Consider the following 17,690-nt stretch of genomic DNA (forward strand, 5'->3'; position numbering starts at 1 on the left):
ACTCCTCTTCTGGGAGGGGAGGGGTTGTGCACGGGGCCTCTCACTTCCTGCCTTCAGTCTAGGCCCCCGCATCACTGGGGAGTCCCGGTGCTTGTCATGACCGCAGCCAGCCTATCCAGCTTACCGCATTTAAGCGGCCGGAAGTTCTCCCTTCTGCTCCCAGCTTCCACGAATCTCCTGCCCTCCCGCCCTTGCTTCTTGCATTTGTCACCTGCTATGGACTTCAATTGGTCACCTGCTGAAGTGGCCTGGTAGGAATTTTTCCACTTGGCAAATTGGCACCGGCCATTTGGTTTTTCACCTACCTCTTAGCAAATCGTCACAACTTTGTAAGGTTTGGCGGTTAGACATTGGAAAAGCTTGGTTTATGGGAGGGGAGGTTGTGGCCATCACCTACCCCTCCACTTGAAAGGTATTCGGTTAAAGGAATCTGGGGGTCGTGGTTCCTGTCCGAAGCCCAGGTGGTGGCTAGGGCCATGGCATGACCTTTCCGGTGACCCTGGGGGAGCTCCGAGTTGATGTACATCAACAGGGCTCCCCCTACAGGTGGTTAACCCTTGTGGGACTTCCTGTATGGCGGGCAGGAGTCAGATATAGTCAGTTTGGGTCCAATGCCTAAAGCCAATACCACTCACATTCTGTAACCAATAAAAGTTGTGGCTTCCTTTTTCGCCCATTAACCTAAAATACTGGTGTCCACATGTTTTATTCACCAAAGGAGGGGGTGTGGGGCCTTGATGTACAATCTCTCTCTCTCTCTCTCTCTGAAAATAAAGTAAGAAAGCAGTGATTAGTATCAAGTGCCTCCCACCCCCCAAATATCCAGATCTTGGCAGTGCAAAATACTGAGATACCAGTAGAAAAGAAAAGAAGAACAAGTCATGCCATATGTTTCTGCAAAAATATTTAAGTAATTATTTCCCTGCCATTATTATGCAACTAAAGTCCACTGTGAACATTTTAACAATCTGCTATAGGGATGCCCACCACAAAAAAGTCATAGAGGTCTTTCATTGTCCAGCTACCATGATTCAAGTACTGCGTCGTGTGTGCCTCTATGGAGAAAAGACTATAGACTGCATATGCATCAACTCGGGAACAACTTTTTCCAGGCCGTTTCTCAGCATACTTGTTGTTCCCCTCTGCAGAGAATGCTCTGTTTTTGTGTGCCTTAAATAATTCTCATGAGATCTAAAACCTTTATAAATGAGCAAATAGCATTTTATTTTTATTTTTATAGCTCTCTCCCCTGCTTCCCTGTCCTGGCAACAGTAACCCTATCTATAAATACACCAGACTGTCAGCCCACTCAATTTTCAAGTATATGGCAGATATATAAACAAGAGGCCTGAACTTTTTGTTGAGCTTCTGATTAACTGAGTGCTTGTTATCACACACCCCACACCCTATTTCTTAAATACCTTTCTTGCTATATTGATATTTGTAACAGTTTGCCATCAGCTCTTGCAATCTGAGTGCCTACTGGTCTCTGGCTCCAACTTTTGGATCACATACATATTATGCATTTGAAGCAGACATTTTGCCTATAGAGATGGGGGATAAATTCAGATTGGCTATCATTTCATTGTGAACTGACCTAATTCACACTTTCCAAAATAATATATGAACTGAAATGTATTTTGCAATGGAATACTCCAACCTACTTATATGTACACAAATGCATCTATGAGTAGGGAGTGCGCATAAAATGCTCATATTCATGAAAAAGACATGCAAACATGGATCATAATTGGGAAAACTGCTTGCAAAAATGTATATATTAGGCAAAATTGCATTTTAAAATGTGGCTATTGAGAGAAATGCATGCTAATATGCTGGTGATTTTTCATGCACTTTTAAAAAAAAAATATCACAAACTGATGTGGAAATCGGGGGACCTTAATTTAAGAGAGAAACTGATTTTAACGAAGTCATCCATCCCTACATTTTGAGGTTTCTCTGTTCTGATCTTTTTATCTATCTACAGTATCCTTCCTTCCTTCCTTCCTTCCTTCCTTCCTTCCTTCCTTCCACACACGTGTGACTGGTGGCTCCTGGAACCAGTGTGGCAGCCTGTGGCAAAGCAGATCACACAACCAAGTTTTTCTGGCTTTCTTCCCATCCTCCTCCCTCGCAATGATGTGGACACAAAAGCATTGCAGTTGTGTAAATCCTTAGCAACTCACTAAACTGAAGTGTCTACCCTTGGTTTAAGAGGGGTCCATGCACTCACAATTTCTAGTGTGAGTTAATGTCACAATTACCATACATTACTTAGAAGTAAGGCCCACTAAAATTCAGGGGATGGCACCCAGTTAGGTCTGGAGGCTGAATCGGCTAGTCTTAAAGGTGCCACACAGAGCTGTTAACAAGTTCTTCCTAAACATTCAGCCCCTTGGAAAAAGATTACTCCCTCAACCCAACTTATTTAGTATTATGCCTTCTTTCCAGAATGTGGAGGGATATTAAATGGACTAGGGTATAGACAACTTGGGTGACCTTGGGCTATTCACTGTCACCCTATGTTTTCTCATGGTTGTGAGGATAAAGAGTGTAAGAGGAGAATCATGAATGACATGAAAGGAAACCAGTCTCTGCTTGCGAAAACTGTGATATCTCATGTGGGAATTCCCTATGGGTATTCCAAATACCCCTTGTTTGTGTTACAATACAGTATATGAGAGGAACCCCCTGACTCACACAACTGTATGGTTAACACAGCCCCAACAATGAGTAGCTTGTGGCCTGTTCTCTCTTCTCCCTCTCCCTGTCCCATTTTCCATACCTTTCCTGGGTTAAAAACTGTTATAAAGAAAGATGTAACCATATTTGACTGTTGAGTGAAGTCTGGAAGAATTGCTTGTTGACATTTAAGGAAATAAGCAATTCCCTCGGTGGCCTCTGGTTTAAGTATGTGTCTTGCAGATTTAAGAACAGGCTTAGCTGCATCTTTGGAGCCATGGGACATCTGAAGTGTGCTTACTGTGGATAAGGAGGTTTTACTTACCAGCGTTACTCCTTCCTTCTGCTTCACTCAATCTCTCAGCCATTTCCTGGAATCTGGAACACCCCTCCCCGCAAATCTGCAATTTATGTGCCTGATCGCCTCTTCAGGACAGGAAATGGCTCTAAAATGTTTCAGCAATGGTCACATCAAAGGTTGCAGAAAGTTGTGCCTATCAAGTTTTAAATACAAGATAGAAAATGGTCTATAAATTGTTTACCTTAAGCTATATTTTATTTTGTTTTATTTTTGCAGTAAAATGTGCAAGCTCAGTGAGAAAAGACCCAAGTTCGAAAATGTCTTTCTTTTCATCCAAGTTCTGAACTCTAATTGAAGCTTAGACAGAGCTCTGCAAAACCCCCATTATACAAACAATTTCTAGTTTTTAATGGTTCTGGAAGCTTTGTTCTATGCCTTTCAGGCTCTCAAGCTGATTTGGGAGGGATGCAAAATCATCACAGATCATGCTGGTATCCCCAAACAACTAGGCCACCCCAGTCCAACCACAAAGGCTGCTAACACCCAAATGGTAGTGTTCTCCATAATCTCAAAGCATAATTTCAAGCAGGAGTTATCACAGATGTTGTTTATCCCTGTCTCGCCTTTTGTAGTTAAATCTTTATGAGTTTGTTTTTAATCTGTATTTTTATTACTACTTATCATGTTGCATAAGCTGCCCCAGGGAAGCTATTCATGTATTTATTTTAAAACCATTTGTGTACTACCATTTATCAAAATAGATTTCAGCACCCCAAATTTGGGACATCATTTCTGAGAAAGCCCTCTCCTTTGTGGCTGCATAACACACTTCCATTAATGAAGGCACTTGGAGTAGGGCCTCAATAGAAGACGTTCAGATACTGGTGGGTTTGTATAGGTATTTGCTTCCCAATTTTTTAGGGATTTAAAGGTAAGTTGGATCTGGAAACAAATAAACATCCAGTGCAATTATTTCAAGATTGATATAATGTGATCTGATCTAGCTGTTCCAGTTAAAGTTCTGGCAGGCAAATCTTTCACTAATTGAAACTTCCAAGTCACCTTTACCCTTTCTTTCTTTTTTTAATGGCAGGATATATATTCCTAAATTGAATGAATAAATAACAAGACAAGGTAGAGCAGGCCTGCTATTCACTGCTGGGAATTCAAGGTCATTTCTTAAGTAAGGATGCAGGAGAAATTCAATTCAGTATGCATTTAAAGCCAATTCTATCAAATTCAAATTTTCCAAAATAATATGTGAACCGGAAAATGGCTATCCTGTGAAATTTGCACTTTTCTGAATTTTGCAATGCAATTCTCCAACCAAGCAACATTTACAAAAATGCATGTTTGGGGAGAGTGTACATAAAAATGAAGGCTTTGATGAAAATAACATGTGGAAATGCATTGTGTTAGGGGAAATTGCCTGCAGATAATGTGCACCTTAGTCAAAACTGCAAATTAAAGTGTCTTTATTAGAAGAAATTCACACTATGTCAGGGACCGTGCTGAGGAGGGCTGCACTGAAGAATAATAGTGGGAGGCTCCTGATCCTCCTGATCCCGAATCTTCCTAGGAGCAGGAGGACAGTATAGATTTGGAACAGTGGTTTGCAAAGGGGTATAGTTCAGAAGGCAGAAGCTGGGAAATACAGGATGGGGAACAGCTAGCAGAAGAAACACTAGAAGAGAGAGTTAACAGATTCACAGCTTCTGGACAGCATTCACCCCCATTCTCCAAAGAACAGAGAGTTCAGAAAGTGTCAGAACAGAAAGTGCAGAAGGTACAAACTCAGATTACAAAACATAGGAATGACGTAGATTAATAGGGACGAAGAGGGGAGTGACCCTTAACTGGGAGCACCGCCATTTCTAGGTAGATGTGTTCTTTATCTCTCACTGTGATTATTAAAGATGTCTTACTGGTAAGACGTTTCTTTTGTTTGATTTTCTTATCTACTGTCATGGGGGAGGAAGCTGATTCTCCGAAGCCTGACACACTAAAACATTGGTAAATTTTCATGTCGTATATGTGTGTGTGTGTGTGTGTGTGTGTGTGTATTGCAGACTGCCGCAAAATGTAAGGAAATAAATCTAAGATTGGAAAAATGAGATAATCGATATTGACCAATACTTTCATCCCTATCCATAACCAACACCAATGTAAACATGTAAAGTTCTTTTAGCTCAGGGATGGAGAACCTCAGACCCAGATACCAAATTTAATTTCTGCCCTGGTCTCTTAGCCTGGCCTTTGGGACTCTCCCATACTGTGCCTACTCCCTAGGCCATGCTGTTCACCAGCCTTGCTCTGCATCCTGTTCAAAAGCATTTGCTTGGCTGGAACGTATCCTTGAATTGTGTTCCTACCTCCTGCTTTGTGTGTGTTTGTGTGTAGAAATTTATTAAGTGTGATTGGAACGTAGCCTATTGTATGGCTATTGTATCTTTTGCTTTGCTGACTTAAATTTCAGTCACTGTTTAGAAAAACTGAACGACTTTTAAAGACTGAATTCAGTGGATCTGTTTTCAGCTGTCTGAGACCACATTTTCTAAGGTTAGTGCAAAACCCCAGGAAACAAGGAAGGAAAATGAAACAAAGCACCTTTTTGTCATTCTGCACTCAGCAATGGACATTTTGCCAAATATTCCAGTATCTTACCCCGTGGCTAAGCAGAAAATAGCTCTGGCTACCCAATGTATATTGCTGCACCATTAAGTTTTGTGACTTACTGAATGAACACCATCCTGAGGCAGTAGCATAATGTTTGCTAGCGCTGCTTTCTCGCTCCCGCTTTGATTATCTGCACTAGTTCAAGTAGCAAGTAATGTCGCCTCTGTTAGATTTCATTTATGACACCAGTTCAAACGACACTTAATGGCAAGCTTTTATTTCGCTGGGCAAAATGCTCCAGCTGAAGCCTTGTTAAAAACAACAACAGACTGCTGTCGTTCTTGAGAGCAAAATATTTGTCTGTGCTGTTTGCCGCCAACTAATTAACAACCGACTTGAAATTATCAGCCTTGGAAATGTTCATGTTTATCATTCAGACTCTAAAGTGCTGGCTCTCTTCATTTATTGTAGTAGCAGTGCTGACATGACTCCCCAACCCCTCCTCCCAAGCCACAAAACAATTTCAAGCAAAAGGCTTAATTGGGAAGAACACAAAGACACACTCTTTACCATCAGGGCTACTCCAGTCAAATCAAGCTCCAGAGCAGCAGTCACAAACAAAAATAATTAGACTTAGAAGTTCCCAAAACAGTAATTGAAAATTGTCAAGAGCAGGGATGGGAAAATCTGTCAAATTTGGTCTCACTTAGTTTCCCACGCGTAAGTTCATGTATCCTCATTTCCACATCAGTTTTTTAGCATAAATTGCATTGCAAAAATATTATTATTATTATTATTCATTAAATTTGTATAGCTCCTTATACCCGCAGGTCCCAGTTCTTACAAGAACTGTCCCCATATATAACTCAATTTTGTATGTTATATTCACCATTATACACCTTTTAAGGCTTACTTTACCCTTCTGTATAAATGTTTGAACATATTACTTGGCTGTAGAACTGCACTGCAAGATTCAGAGGATGTCTGTGTTTGAGGGTGCACATTGTTTTACAGAATGAAAATTAAAGAGATTTGCCTTTAGATGTGAACTGAATCATTTCCCGCCCCCATCCCTACTCAAGAGTGGATCTCCGCCCCCATAGAGGAACTGTGTTGATGTACAAGAGGATTTTTTAAAAAAACAAGGTGTAGGTTATTTTTCTGTACCTGTTTATTGAATTACCAAGCCTTTTGTATAAAAGCAGTAGCAATTTATGCTATTGAGAAGGAACTTGTTGCAGCATTAATTACCCAGCAGGGCTTTAAACATTTCCCTACATTGGAAAGGAGTGAAAAAATAGCATACTGGTATAAAAACAGAGAGACTTGTGGAACCTTACAGACTTCCTTTGTATGATTTATCAAGGCATAAGCTTTAGCGGCTAGACCCCACCTTCAATGCATGAAGTGTTATTCTCAGCAGGTATACACAAAGAGGGGTGGGAATCATAAATGGGATAGATAGGTAGGTAGGTAGATACCTGTCTTTCTATCTATTATATCTGCCAACTGCAGATAACACTTCATGCATTTGACAAAGTAGATCCTAGCTCCATTAAAGCTTATGCCATAATCAATCAATCAATCAAAGGTGACATTAGACTCTGTTCTTTTTCTTGCAACAGATTCACATTGCTGCTATGGAATTTTCTGCTGGTAAGAATTGCTCAGGGATGGAACACCTGTTAAAGCTGTCATAGAGGTGTTGTTGTTCTCAAGATAATCAATTCCTCTCCTGCCCAGTTCTGGAAGCACTTAACATGCAGAACTGTGCCATGATGCAGTGGGTCTCCACACCCCCTCCAGTGACCACTGGAAAAATGGGTGTGGAACAGTGCTATTTTTCTAGAAAAAGAGGTGCCGGAACTCACCATGAATGCCTCCCTTGTTCTCTTATAATGGCAATGGAACCCACCTGAGAGGTGCTGGAACTGAGATCCGGATGACAAAAAGCCCTGGTGTCACATTTACAATTATGATATGATGGCAGAGCACAATATGTGGTTTTGACTTATGACCAGAATGAGGGTCAGAAGGCTCAGCATTCCTATGGCAAGTATATAATGTGTTTTGGCCCTGAGCGATTCAGATGCGTAATTGGTTTAGAAATACTATGTGTAGTGGCTATTCTACATTGCAAAATAGCTATGGAAACTGGATCTCTGAACCATGCCGACAGTTTTCAACACCCCATAGCTATTCCCCTTCCTGAAAATAATCAGGACCACTCACATGAATAGCTTATTGCTCAGTTAGCCAGCATGGTATTCTCCATATGCTATAAGTTCCCATCGTTCAGCCCAAACACTGAGGTCCAGCTCCGAGGGCCTTCTGGTGGTTCCCTCACTGTGAGAAGCAAAGTTACAGGGAATCACACAGAGGGCCTTCTCGGTAGTGGTGCCCTCCCTGTGGAACACCCTCTTATCAGATGTCAGGGAGATAAAGAACTACATAACTTTTAGAAGGCATCTGAAAGCAGCTTCATTGTATCAGGAAGTTTTAAATGTTTGATGTTTTACTATGTTTTATATATGCTGTAAACTGCCCAGGGAGGCTGGGAAAACCCATCCAGATGGGAGGGTATAGATAATAAAATTATTATTATTATTATTATTATTATTATTATTATTATTATTAATTGGTGATGCTGGTTGTGGCTGATGGGAGCTGGAGTTCAAAAACATCCGGATGGCACCATGTTGGCTGCCCCCACTTATCTTATTTATTTTATTTAATAAAATTTATATACCACTTTGTTTTAAAAGAAACCTCAACGTAATATATAACTTCTATGTAGTGCCATATCCAAGCAGCCACTGGTCCACTGTTAGAATGTGGAGTTGAGCCTCAGGACTGATTCAGTTGTGCCTGAGATGGTATACCGTACTTGTGTCCACCAATGCTGTCATTGATAGACGTATTTCAAGATTGCTGGAATACTGTGTAATAACTTGCAATCTTTCCCAAACAGCTTCTCATCTTCCAAACTTGGAGTTTGGCTGAAATACAATGCTCTCTCATATAAAATAAAATTCCATCAAACTAATTGGGGCTTATTTCCAGACAAGCAAGCATAGGATTTCCCTGTCTGTCTTCAAACTTGAAATGTTCCTGTTATGTTTGAACAAATGAAAGAAAATATGCAATTTACTAAGCCGTGGGTTAAACCACAGGGCCTAGGACTTGCTGATCAAAAGGTCAGTGGTTTGAATCCCCGCAACAGGATGAGCTCCCATTGCTCGGTCCCTGCTCCTGCCAACCCAGCAGTTTGAAAGCACGTCAAAGTGAAAGTAAACAGGTACCGCTCCGGTGGGAAGGTAAACAGCATTTCTGTGCGCTGCTCTGGTTTGCTAGAAGCGGCCTAGTCATGCTGGCCACATGACCCGGATGCTGTACGCCAGCTCCCTCAGCCAATAAAGCGAGATGAGCGCCGCAACCCCAGAGTCGGTCACGACTGGACCTAATGGTCAGGGGTACCTTTACCTTTACCTTATTTCAGGGGTGCCATCTTTATTTCCACTGCACATCTACTGTCTTGTAAAGGCATCTGTTGACTGCTGCATGTCTGCTACTTCCAAGTGTTATTTGCCACACGGCGGGTATCATATTGCTAACCACGTTGCTATCAAGAGCTGCTCATTATTTGCTATATGACTCGCTGCGAATGTGGGCTTCAGAGAATACATCTTTCTTTGGACTCTGTCCTGTCATGTGATGCCCAGAAATCTTTCTGACACGACACATGTGGAAAACACTGAGGCTTCTGTCTGAGCAATGTCTATGCTGGCTTGGCCATGTACACAGAAGAGAAGATGGCAGAATCTCCAAGGATATGCTCTACAGGAAGCTGGCTTCAGGCACTAGGCCTGTTGGCAGACCAACTCTGTCTACAAACATGGCATGAAGGCTGACAACATTAACCTTGCTGTATGGAATCCCTTGCCAGATGATCACAATGCTTTGAGACAGACAGGTTGTGTATCCACAGCAGTGACCAGAGGAGGAAGGACTGCTAGGAGAACCTGTAGCAGCAAAATCGGACACCTTCATCTGCCCCATGTGCAATACAACACGCCTTCCATTGTCTCCCAACAACAGCAGCAGTATGTCAAGTGCTACCGTATTTTTCGCTCTATAGGACACACTTTTCCCCCTCCAAAAAATAACAGGAAATGTGTGTGTGTGTCCTATGGAGCGAATGCAGGCTCCTTGGCTTCAGCGATAGCAACACGAACTCCGAAGGCTTTGGGTTCCTTTTGTTGAAGCCAGGAGAGCAAGACTCTCCTGGCTTCAGCAGAGAGGGAAAGCTGCGCAGCGCCCCTTCAGCCAAGCGGGAGGAGAAATAGGAGGGGCTCCATTTCTCCTGCCGCTTCGCTGAAGGGGCACTGAGCAGAGAGGGAGAGATTTTTTTTTCTCATTCTCCCCCTCTGAAACAAGGTGCGTCCTATGGTCGGGTGCGTCCTATAGAGCGAAAAATACGGTATATATTCTACATAAGATAGTTTCAAATAATGCATCTTTATTGTCAAATACCATCAAATATTGACTGGTTACCTTTCAATCATCTTGGGGGAAAGTAGGGCAGCTGAGATTACTCCTTCACTTGCCGTGTACTTTGATGGTTCCTCCATCAATGGCAGCTTGTGAACCTTTAATGGTTTCAAATGTTCACGCTGCATGCGGCAGGAAATAGCCTTCGCTCAAATTCCCATGATTTGTTTCACCTCAGAGTCTGAATATGCCCTATTCCAAAGTTTGCTTTGAATTGTCATTTCATCATGTAGGCAAAATTCTCTACCAGTTTGAAAGTCAGCGATAATAGAAACTGCCAGGCTCCACTGGCGCCAGCATATTGCTTTTCATTTCAGTGCTTCTGCTCACATCCCATGTTGTGAAAGTCAACTTCAGGTTTCTGTGTCAGGTTTTTGCATGATGTGAGGTGCCAAATCATTTATTGCTAAGCTTTTAAATTGAGATTCTTGTGGGTTTCCCCTCCCCCACCTCAGCCTATGCTGACAAGTAGAGATGGACAAAATATTTCCATGCTGCATGTGTTGGCTGGTTTCATCCCAGTTTCTAGGAGGGCTCACATGTTACCTTTAACAAGTGTGCAATCTCTGTACATGTGTACACAAATAGTTGAGCTATACACCAATGCAGTTCATCACACGTAATGTGCTTAATATAATGTTTGAATCCAGATGTTCTTCTTCTATGTTGACTGTTCCAACAGACAGGTGTCTAGGGAGCTCTCTTCCAGATCCCTTCTCTGTTGTTAAGTACATATAGTATGTTCTCCCTGGCTTCAAGAATGGCTTTGGGGTTATGAAACTCGTCTGAGAGCTACAGGCTCGGGAGTCCCATTCAGGAATCAATATTTTTTCTTTAGAAGTTGGGAAAACCTAAAGTGGGTGGAACAATGAAGACAAGCTTGGCTTTGTATGTTTCTTTGTATGAATTCTGCAAGCTGAATTTTCCTTAAGACATGTGGAACTTCACAGCTTCTTAAAATCGAGTGTTGGTCTTTCCTCCATTAATAAAACAAGTAAATAAACTTTGGTTTCCTGGTGTCCTGTATGGAGTCATTGCTGAAAGAATTCTTTAATCTGAATGACTAAAGTTATCAAATACTAACTCTTTTGGTATTATAAACATAATTGATTGAACTAAGGAAGAAATTAAGCTCTGGCTTTGGAGTCTTATTCTTTTAATAATGAAATGGCATAAAAATGTCTAAATTTAAGCAACCAGGCAGATATGAGTTTCATTAGGACTGTGGCAGGTACATTGCCTCTCAAATGCCTCTCTTGTGATTCCATTATTAATTTGATCAAGTAGAAATAAATTTTTCTAACAAGGTTCAGAGGTTAGAAATATCAAGTCTACACAGAGGAAAGGCATATTAGGCTGTTCCATGGAATGACTGCCTGAAAAAAAGGTGTCCTATTTTCATCTACCAGTTTTCTTTGAAAGCATAAAGATTTCAAGGTGATTTATGACACCAAAGATACCATTTAAACCACAATTACCACCAACCATTTCTTAGATAGTACTTGTATATTCTTTGTACACACCAGTAACGTTGCTAGATCCAGTTCTGGAGCAAGCTATTTGATACACTATTGACACACCTGAAGGATATGTTCTGAGTACGGACACTAATTAGGTCTGCACCCCCAACAAGTTACACTTTCTGTGAAAAGAAAACACTGTATCTAGTATATGGGTTGTTGAGATACATACTACAGTGGTACCTCGGGTTAAGAACTTAATTCGTTTTGGAGGTTCATTCTTAACCTGAAACCGTTCTTAACCTGAGGTACCACTTTAGTTAATGGGGCCTCCCGCTGCCATTGCACCGCTGCTGTGAGATTTCTGTTCTCATCCTGAAGCAAAGTTCTTAATCCGAGGTACTATTTCTGGGTTAGTGGAGTCTGTAACCTGAAGCATGTGTAACCTGAAGCGCCTGTAACCCAAGGTACCACGGTATCTGAAGATATGCATCTCATCCCATGAAGCATATTTCCTCCAATTCATCTTTAAGCTCTTTGTTGTTATAACTAGAATAGCCGCTTGATGTCATCTTTTCATAGGTAAGGCCCAACAGCAGAGGCAGCATTATGAGCTGGGCCTTTTTGAGTCTATGATTATGACATCATTAAAATTCCCTGCCAGAATGTTGCTTATCCCAAGCTGTTCAAGAGACATGGCTCCTTAAGGGAAAGGCAGAGACATGAGGAGAAAAGGAGCCTGGAGACGACCTCAGAGTGGAGTGAAAAAGAGATACTAGGCAAGAAGGAAACAAAAATTTAGCACATATCTCTAGGTAAGACTTTTGCAGACTCGTTGGTTGGGCTTAGCTCTGTCTTTCTTTGTGAATCTGGTGATCCTAAGAACTGGTATACTAAAGTGGTTAAAGAGGTGAAATTGGAAGAAAGGTCTTGTATGAGTGTTGCCTCAGCCCTGAATATCTGAAGTGGCCTTGGCCAAGTCTTTGTCTTTCAGTTCATTCCCACATTTGCAGCACATCCAAGCATAGTCTCGCTTAAAAATGAATGCCATCATTCAAAGGAGATGTTATTAGACACCAGGCCATGCTCATTGAGCAATGGTCATATCTGGTTAGCCAGCCCTAACTGGGCATAAGCCCTCCTCATCACCAAGACTTCCTGGACCCAGAGGCATACAGAGGGTGTGTGTGGAGGGGGCAGGCCACCCCGGGTACCACTATGGGCGGGTGGCAAGATGGCCCACTATCTCCCCACAGCTGTAGAGCAGCCGAGGATGCACACACAGTCAGTATGGGCACCGCTCACGTGGCATCTGTACGGGCTGCCACTCATGCACACCATCCATATGGGCATCTGTATGGCCTCTTCACAGCTGCCTCTTGCACAGTGACCGTATAGGCTGGGACGAGTATGCAGTCCGTATGAGCTGCCACTCGCGCGCTGTCCGTACGGGTTGCTGCTTGCACGTGCCATCCAGCCATACAGGCTGCCTCTCACATGGTGACTGTACAGGCTGCCATGTATGCACAGTCCATACAGGATGCTGCACCTGTGCAGTCCATACAGGATGCCATGCGTGTGCAGTCCATAAGACGTCGTGCATGCGCTGCCGGATGGTTCATTCCGCCCCTCAGCGTCCCGCCCTGGGTGCCAGAGAGGGTTCCTCCGCCACTGCCTGGACCTCCAGCAGCAGCTTTGAATCAAGGAGTATTCCCAAGCTACAGATCTGTTCCTTTTAACAAGCCATAGCCCTAGTTCCCAAGCATGACAACTGCCTATTCACATCACCTCCTTTTGGTTGACAGAGCATATTGGATACCCCCTTGAAAGTTCAGGTCTGTGAATGTAAAGAAAGTGAAATTGAAATCTATTGGTTCCAGTAGTATCATTGCAACTGGTGCATGGTGAGCTTTTTGTGAATTGGCTGGTGGAATAAGACCACTGCAAATGGCCAATTATATTCAGTGTCAGTTGCATGATAAAAACTGTACTGCGCAGCTGGTAATTGTTACCTGTCTCCATTTTGAGTACTTTCCAGTGGCAGCCATTCTCTGGTATGGATCATATGATTGGGGGTCTTATGTTATGCTTTGAGAAGAGAGGCAAAGGTTCTATGAGTCAATTAAATAAATAACAAATAATTGTTTTTTATAGCAAGTTTAACAAGAAGGAAGGGGGGAATGAGCTCACATCAGCTCACATTAATAAGACAACAGCCGCCAATGCATCCATCTCAGTTTAAACCTATCTCAATATATGCCATCCAAATGTTCTGATAGATATCCAGATGAAATCGATAATTTTTAAGAAATATGTTAAAATGTAGTGATAGTAGGATAGAAGAGCTGGAAATAATGCCAATATATTTCGCATCTGGCAACCAATGCGCCATATTCAAATCATACATGGGTAGACAAGTCTAAAAAGCCCGGGACACAAATTTTCACAGCCCTCTAGCAAGTAGGAGGCTTAGTTTGGTCAATATTGAGTATAAATGTCAAGAGTTAACACTAAATACATTACTTCTAGTAAATGAGCCACCATAGCTGCTAGAGGGCAGTGAAAATTTGTGTTCTGGACTTTTTAGAATCATCTACTCATGTACTATATGAAACCAAAGGGTCTCCTTTCAGCTCTCCTATCCCACTGTAAAGGTGAGTGGTAAGACCAGGGGTCAGCAACCTTTTCCAGCTATGGGCAAGTCCACCATCCCTCAGACCATGTGGTGGGCTGGACTATATATATATATATTTTTTTTTGGGGGGGGAGGAAATGAAAAGATTCCTATGCCCCACAAATAACCCAGAGATGCATTTTAAATAAAAGGACACATTCTACTCATGTAAAAACACTCTGATTCCTGGACTGTCCACAGGCCAGATTAAGAAGGTGATTGGGCCACATCCAGCCCCTGGGCCTTAGGTTGCCTACCCCTGGGTAAGACGCTCAGACCATTGCATAATAAATGGTGCATGTTTGTCTTCCCATGCTTGAAGCATAAATTTCTTGGCAGCTATAAGGACTTGCAAAATCCAGTTTTGTTGCCCTGCCACTAGTCCCCATACCATGTAGGTATAATTTTAAAGTAAACAAATATAAAGGATTTTTACACTTCAAAATTAATGCGGATAATAACTGAGTCATTCCTTATGGTGGGCGAGGTAGAGTGGCCTTCTAAATGTTGCTAGACTCCAATTCCCAACTCAACCCCAACCAGCATAGCCAATGCTCAGGGATGATGGGAGTTGTAGGCCAATATCACATGAAGGTCTTCCCCCATCCCTACCTTAAGATATACCTTTAGCAGAGCAAATAGCTACTTGTGCTATGAAATCAGAAGTCAATATATGAGACTAAATTGCCCGAAAAAGTTGCATTTTATTTTAGTTTGAAGAAGCATCATAAATGTGCAAGAGATAACACCCTTGCAATTCAGATCAGTTTTATTATTGAATCCATCAAGGTTATCACAAAAAACCCAAACCGAAATAGCACATTTCTTCATAATTAGGCCCTGTGTCAATTTTTGATTAAGGGACAGTTTTCTCAATGACTTTCTCTTTTTTTGATTGCCTGAGCTCGTCTTTTTCTCCTTATTTATTAGATTATGGCATCATCCAGTGAAGAGCCTACTTCTGACAACAGCTTTTCATCTGTGAATGGCTCAGGGAATGAGAACAGTGCCCAAGGAACAGATGGACCTTCTGACTCAAGGTGTCCTATCTGCCTGGAAAGAATAAGGAACGTGGCCTTCTTAAATCCCTGCTTCCATAGATTCTGTTTTGTTTGCATCCTGGAGTGGTCAGAAAGGAAAGCAGAATGCCCACTCTGTAAACAACATTTCCACTCTTTCTTTCACACCATAAATTCCGACACTGATTTTGAAGAGTACATTATCCCCTTTGAAAATGCATCCTATGGCCTGTGTGGGGAGAGGTCAGCAATTGATCACCGACCTGAGTCGCTGCCAGACAATGGGATCTTGTATGAAGGATACTCCGAAGGTAGGATGAGAACACTTAATGAGCTGATGAGACAGCTTGGAATAAGGAGGTCATCCCATCCAGGAGGCATCTCCCTTGGGCAAATCCGAGAGCAGGTTACAATTAAGTTCAGGAGGGGCCTTTATCGGTCTGGAGCACGTGTCAGGAACGTCCAGAGTGGAGGTTTTTATAGGGATATATCAGCTGATTTTTTCCACAGGAACCCTGTCCGTCTTAACAGGTTGGTTCCCTGGTTGAAGCGTGAACTGAGAGTCCTCTGTGGTACACATGCATCCTTGATCAACAACATACAGCATATCATATTGAACAACATAACTATCTTTGATCTGGACAGCCAAGCTTTTGCTGACATTGTGCAGCCTCATTTACTCCACTACACCAATCATTTCTTGCATGAATTCATCAGTTTTGCTCGCTCCCCTTTCAACATTAAGGCCTATGACTGGAGAGCCACTTACGACATTCCCTTTCCTATCCATGATGATGGGTTCCAGTCCAATTCATCATTTACTACATCATCTTCAGAAGAGGAGGAGGAGGAGGAAACTGAAGACTCTGATGAGAATGAGGGGGAAGATAGAGAATCAGTGACAAGTAATGAGGAAGGAACTTGGGATGACGAAATACAAGGAGCAACAAGTTCCAGTTCCAGCCAGACTCTGGATGAGTTTTTCCTTCCTTTTGGGTCCTCAGATGGAGCACTTGTAAGAAGTCAGGACAACATGCACGTATTTTTCCAAGCTGATGCACATTTAGGGTCACACAATAGGCACTGCCCATTACATGAACGTGTCCTCAACGAGATAGAAGAGAGTATGCCATTGCTATGCAAAGCCATCCCCAATTGTATGGAGAGTGCACATCAAACTATAGATGATATTGATGAAGAAGAAGAGCCAGTAAACAAGCAGAATGCCTTAAACAGTCATAGCTTTGGTGGCAGCTCTCATAGTGCAAGTACAGCTATCTCTAATGTTGGCCAGACTGCTAGCAGTAATCGAGTGTTTGATGCTTTGCAGGTTCCATCTCAAGAGCAAGAGGCAGATAGCATGGATCAGACACCATCGCAACAAAAGGACATGGTAAGCACCAAGCTGATCCATCACAAAGGAGAGGAGATCATTGTTATTGAGGTGCTTCAACCCAAAGCAGAAGACATTTTGGTTATTGAGCACATAGAGTTGAAAACAAGAGAAACTAATGACACTGGTCAGATGGCATGGCAAGATGAAGAAAAGGGTAGCTCTACAGAACTGCACTCCTCTGCAGAAGACACACCAAGTGGTTCTGATACCAAGAGGAAGGGTGGATTTTTTTCATTTATCAGAAGACCTTGATTTACACACAAGGAAAATCAGTCCAATAACCCACAAGGGAACTTATTATGCTGTTCTCTTAATGGGGTTATACATGTTATGCTCAAACCAATAAATTCGTATATATGAAAAAAAAATATGTGTTGAATGAATGATAACAGAAATCTGGTGTTGAGTCTGAAGCAAAACACTGATAACCAAAATACTTACCGGTACCTAAACAATTACAGGAGACAATGTATAGGGAGCAAAAAAGTATGATGAATAGAAATTTGACAGGATCTTCATTAATTAGTTATTTATTAGAGAGTGGAGCTACTATCATGTTTAAACCACACAAGTAAATTATTTTGAGGGACAGCAGAGGACAGCTATTTTGGGGTGAATTATGAACCCCACATAAACAATTTCTATTAAATTACTGTATAAATGTTTAATAATAATAATAATAATAATAATAATAATAATAATAATTTATTTCTACCCCGCCCACTCTGGGCAGCTTCCAACAGAAGGTTAAAAATACGTTAAAACACCAGTCATTAAAAACTTCCCTAAACAGAACTGCTTTCAGATGTCTTCTAAATGTCATATAGTTGTTTATTTCTTTGACATCTGATGGGAGGGCGTTCCAAAGGACACCATTACTGAGAAGGCCCTCTGCCTGGTTCCGTTCCTGTAACTTTGCTTCTCGTAGTGAGGGAATCAAGACTATTACTCTCACTCTGTTTTATGTGGGTTCATCAGAAACTACACCGGA

The 17,690-nt window shown here is 41.9% G+C and overlaps 1 protein-coding gene and 1 long non-coding RNA gene across 2 annotated transcripts; one reads left to right on the plus strand and one right to left on the minus strand.

Annotated features, from left to right (window-relative positions):
• Nucleotides 1-10,098: 10,098 nt before the first annotated feature.
• On the minus strand, nt 10,099-12,199 carry LOC307206137. Its single transcript, XR_013834281.1, has 2 exons — nt 12,082-12,199; nt 10,099-11,001 (listed from the first exon to the last, which is right to left on the minus strand). It is a non-coding gene; the product is annotated as an uncharacterized lncRNA (long non-coding RNA).
• A 75-nt stretch (nt 12,200-12,274) lies between these two features.
• LOC307206136 (E3 ubiquitin-protein ligase Topors-like) lies at nt 12,275-17,067 on the plus strand. The gene is made up of 2 exons (XM_079958925.1): nt 12,275-12,425; nt 15,215-17,067. The coding sequence occupies exon 2, from the start codon at nt 15,218-15,220 to the stop codon at nt 16,949-16,951; it is 1,734 nt and encodes a 577-aa protein (XP_079815051.1). The 5' UTR covers nt 12,275-12,425; nt 15,215-15,217; the 3' UTR covers nt 16,952-17,067.
• The last annotated feature ends 623 nt before the right edge of the window (nt 17,068-17,690 follow it).

The sequence above is a fragment of the Podarcis cretensis genome (genome assembly GCF_951804945.1).
Source record: "Podarcis cretensis genome assembly, chromosome: 17".
Taxonomy (NCBI): Eukaryota; Metazoa; Chordata; class Lepidosauria; order Squamata; family Lacertidae; genus Podarcis; species Podarcis cretensis.

Coding starts and splice junctions, on each gene's coding strand:
- LOC307206136 (XM_079958925.1), top strand. CDS start 15,218: ATGGCATCATCCAGTGAAGAGCCTACTTCTGACAACAGCTTTTCATCT.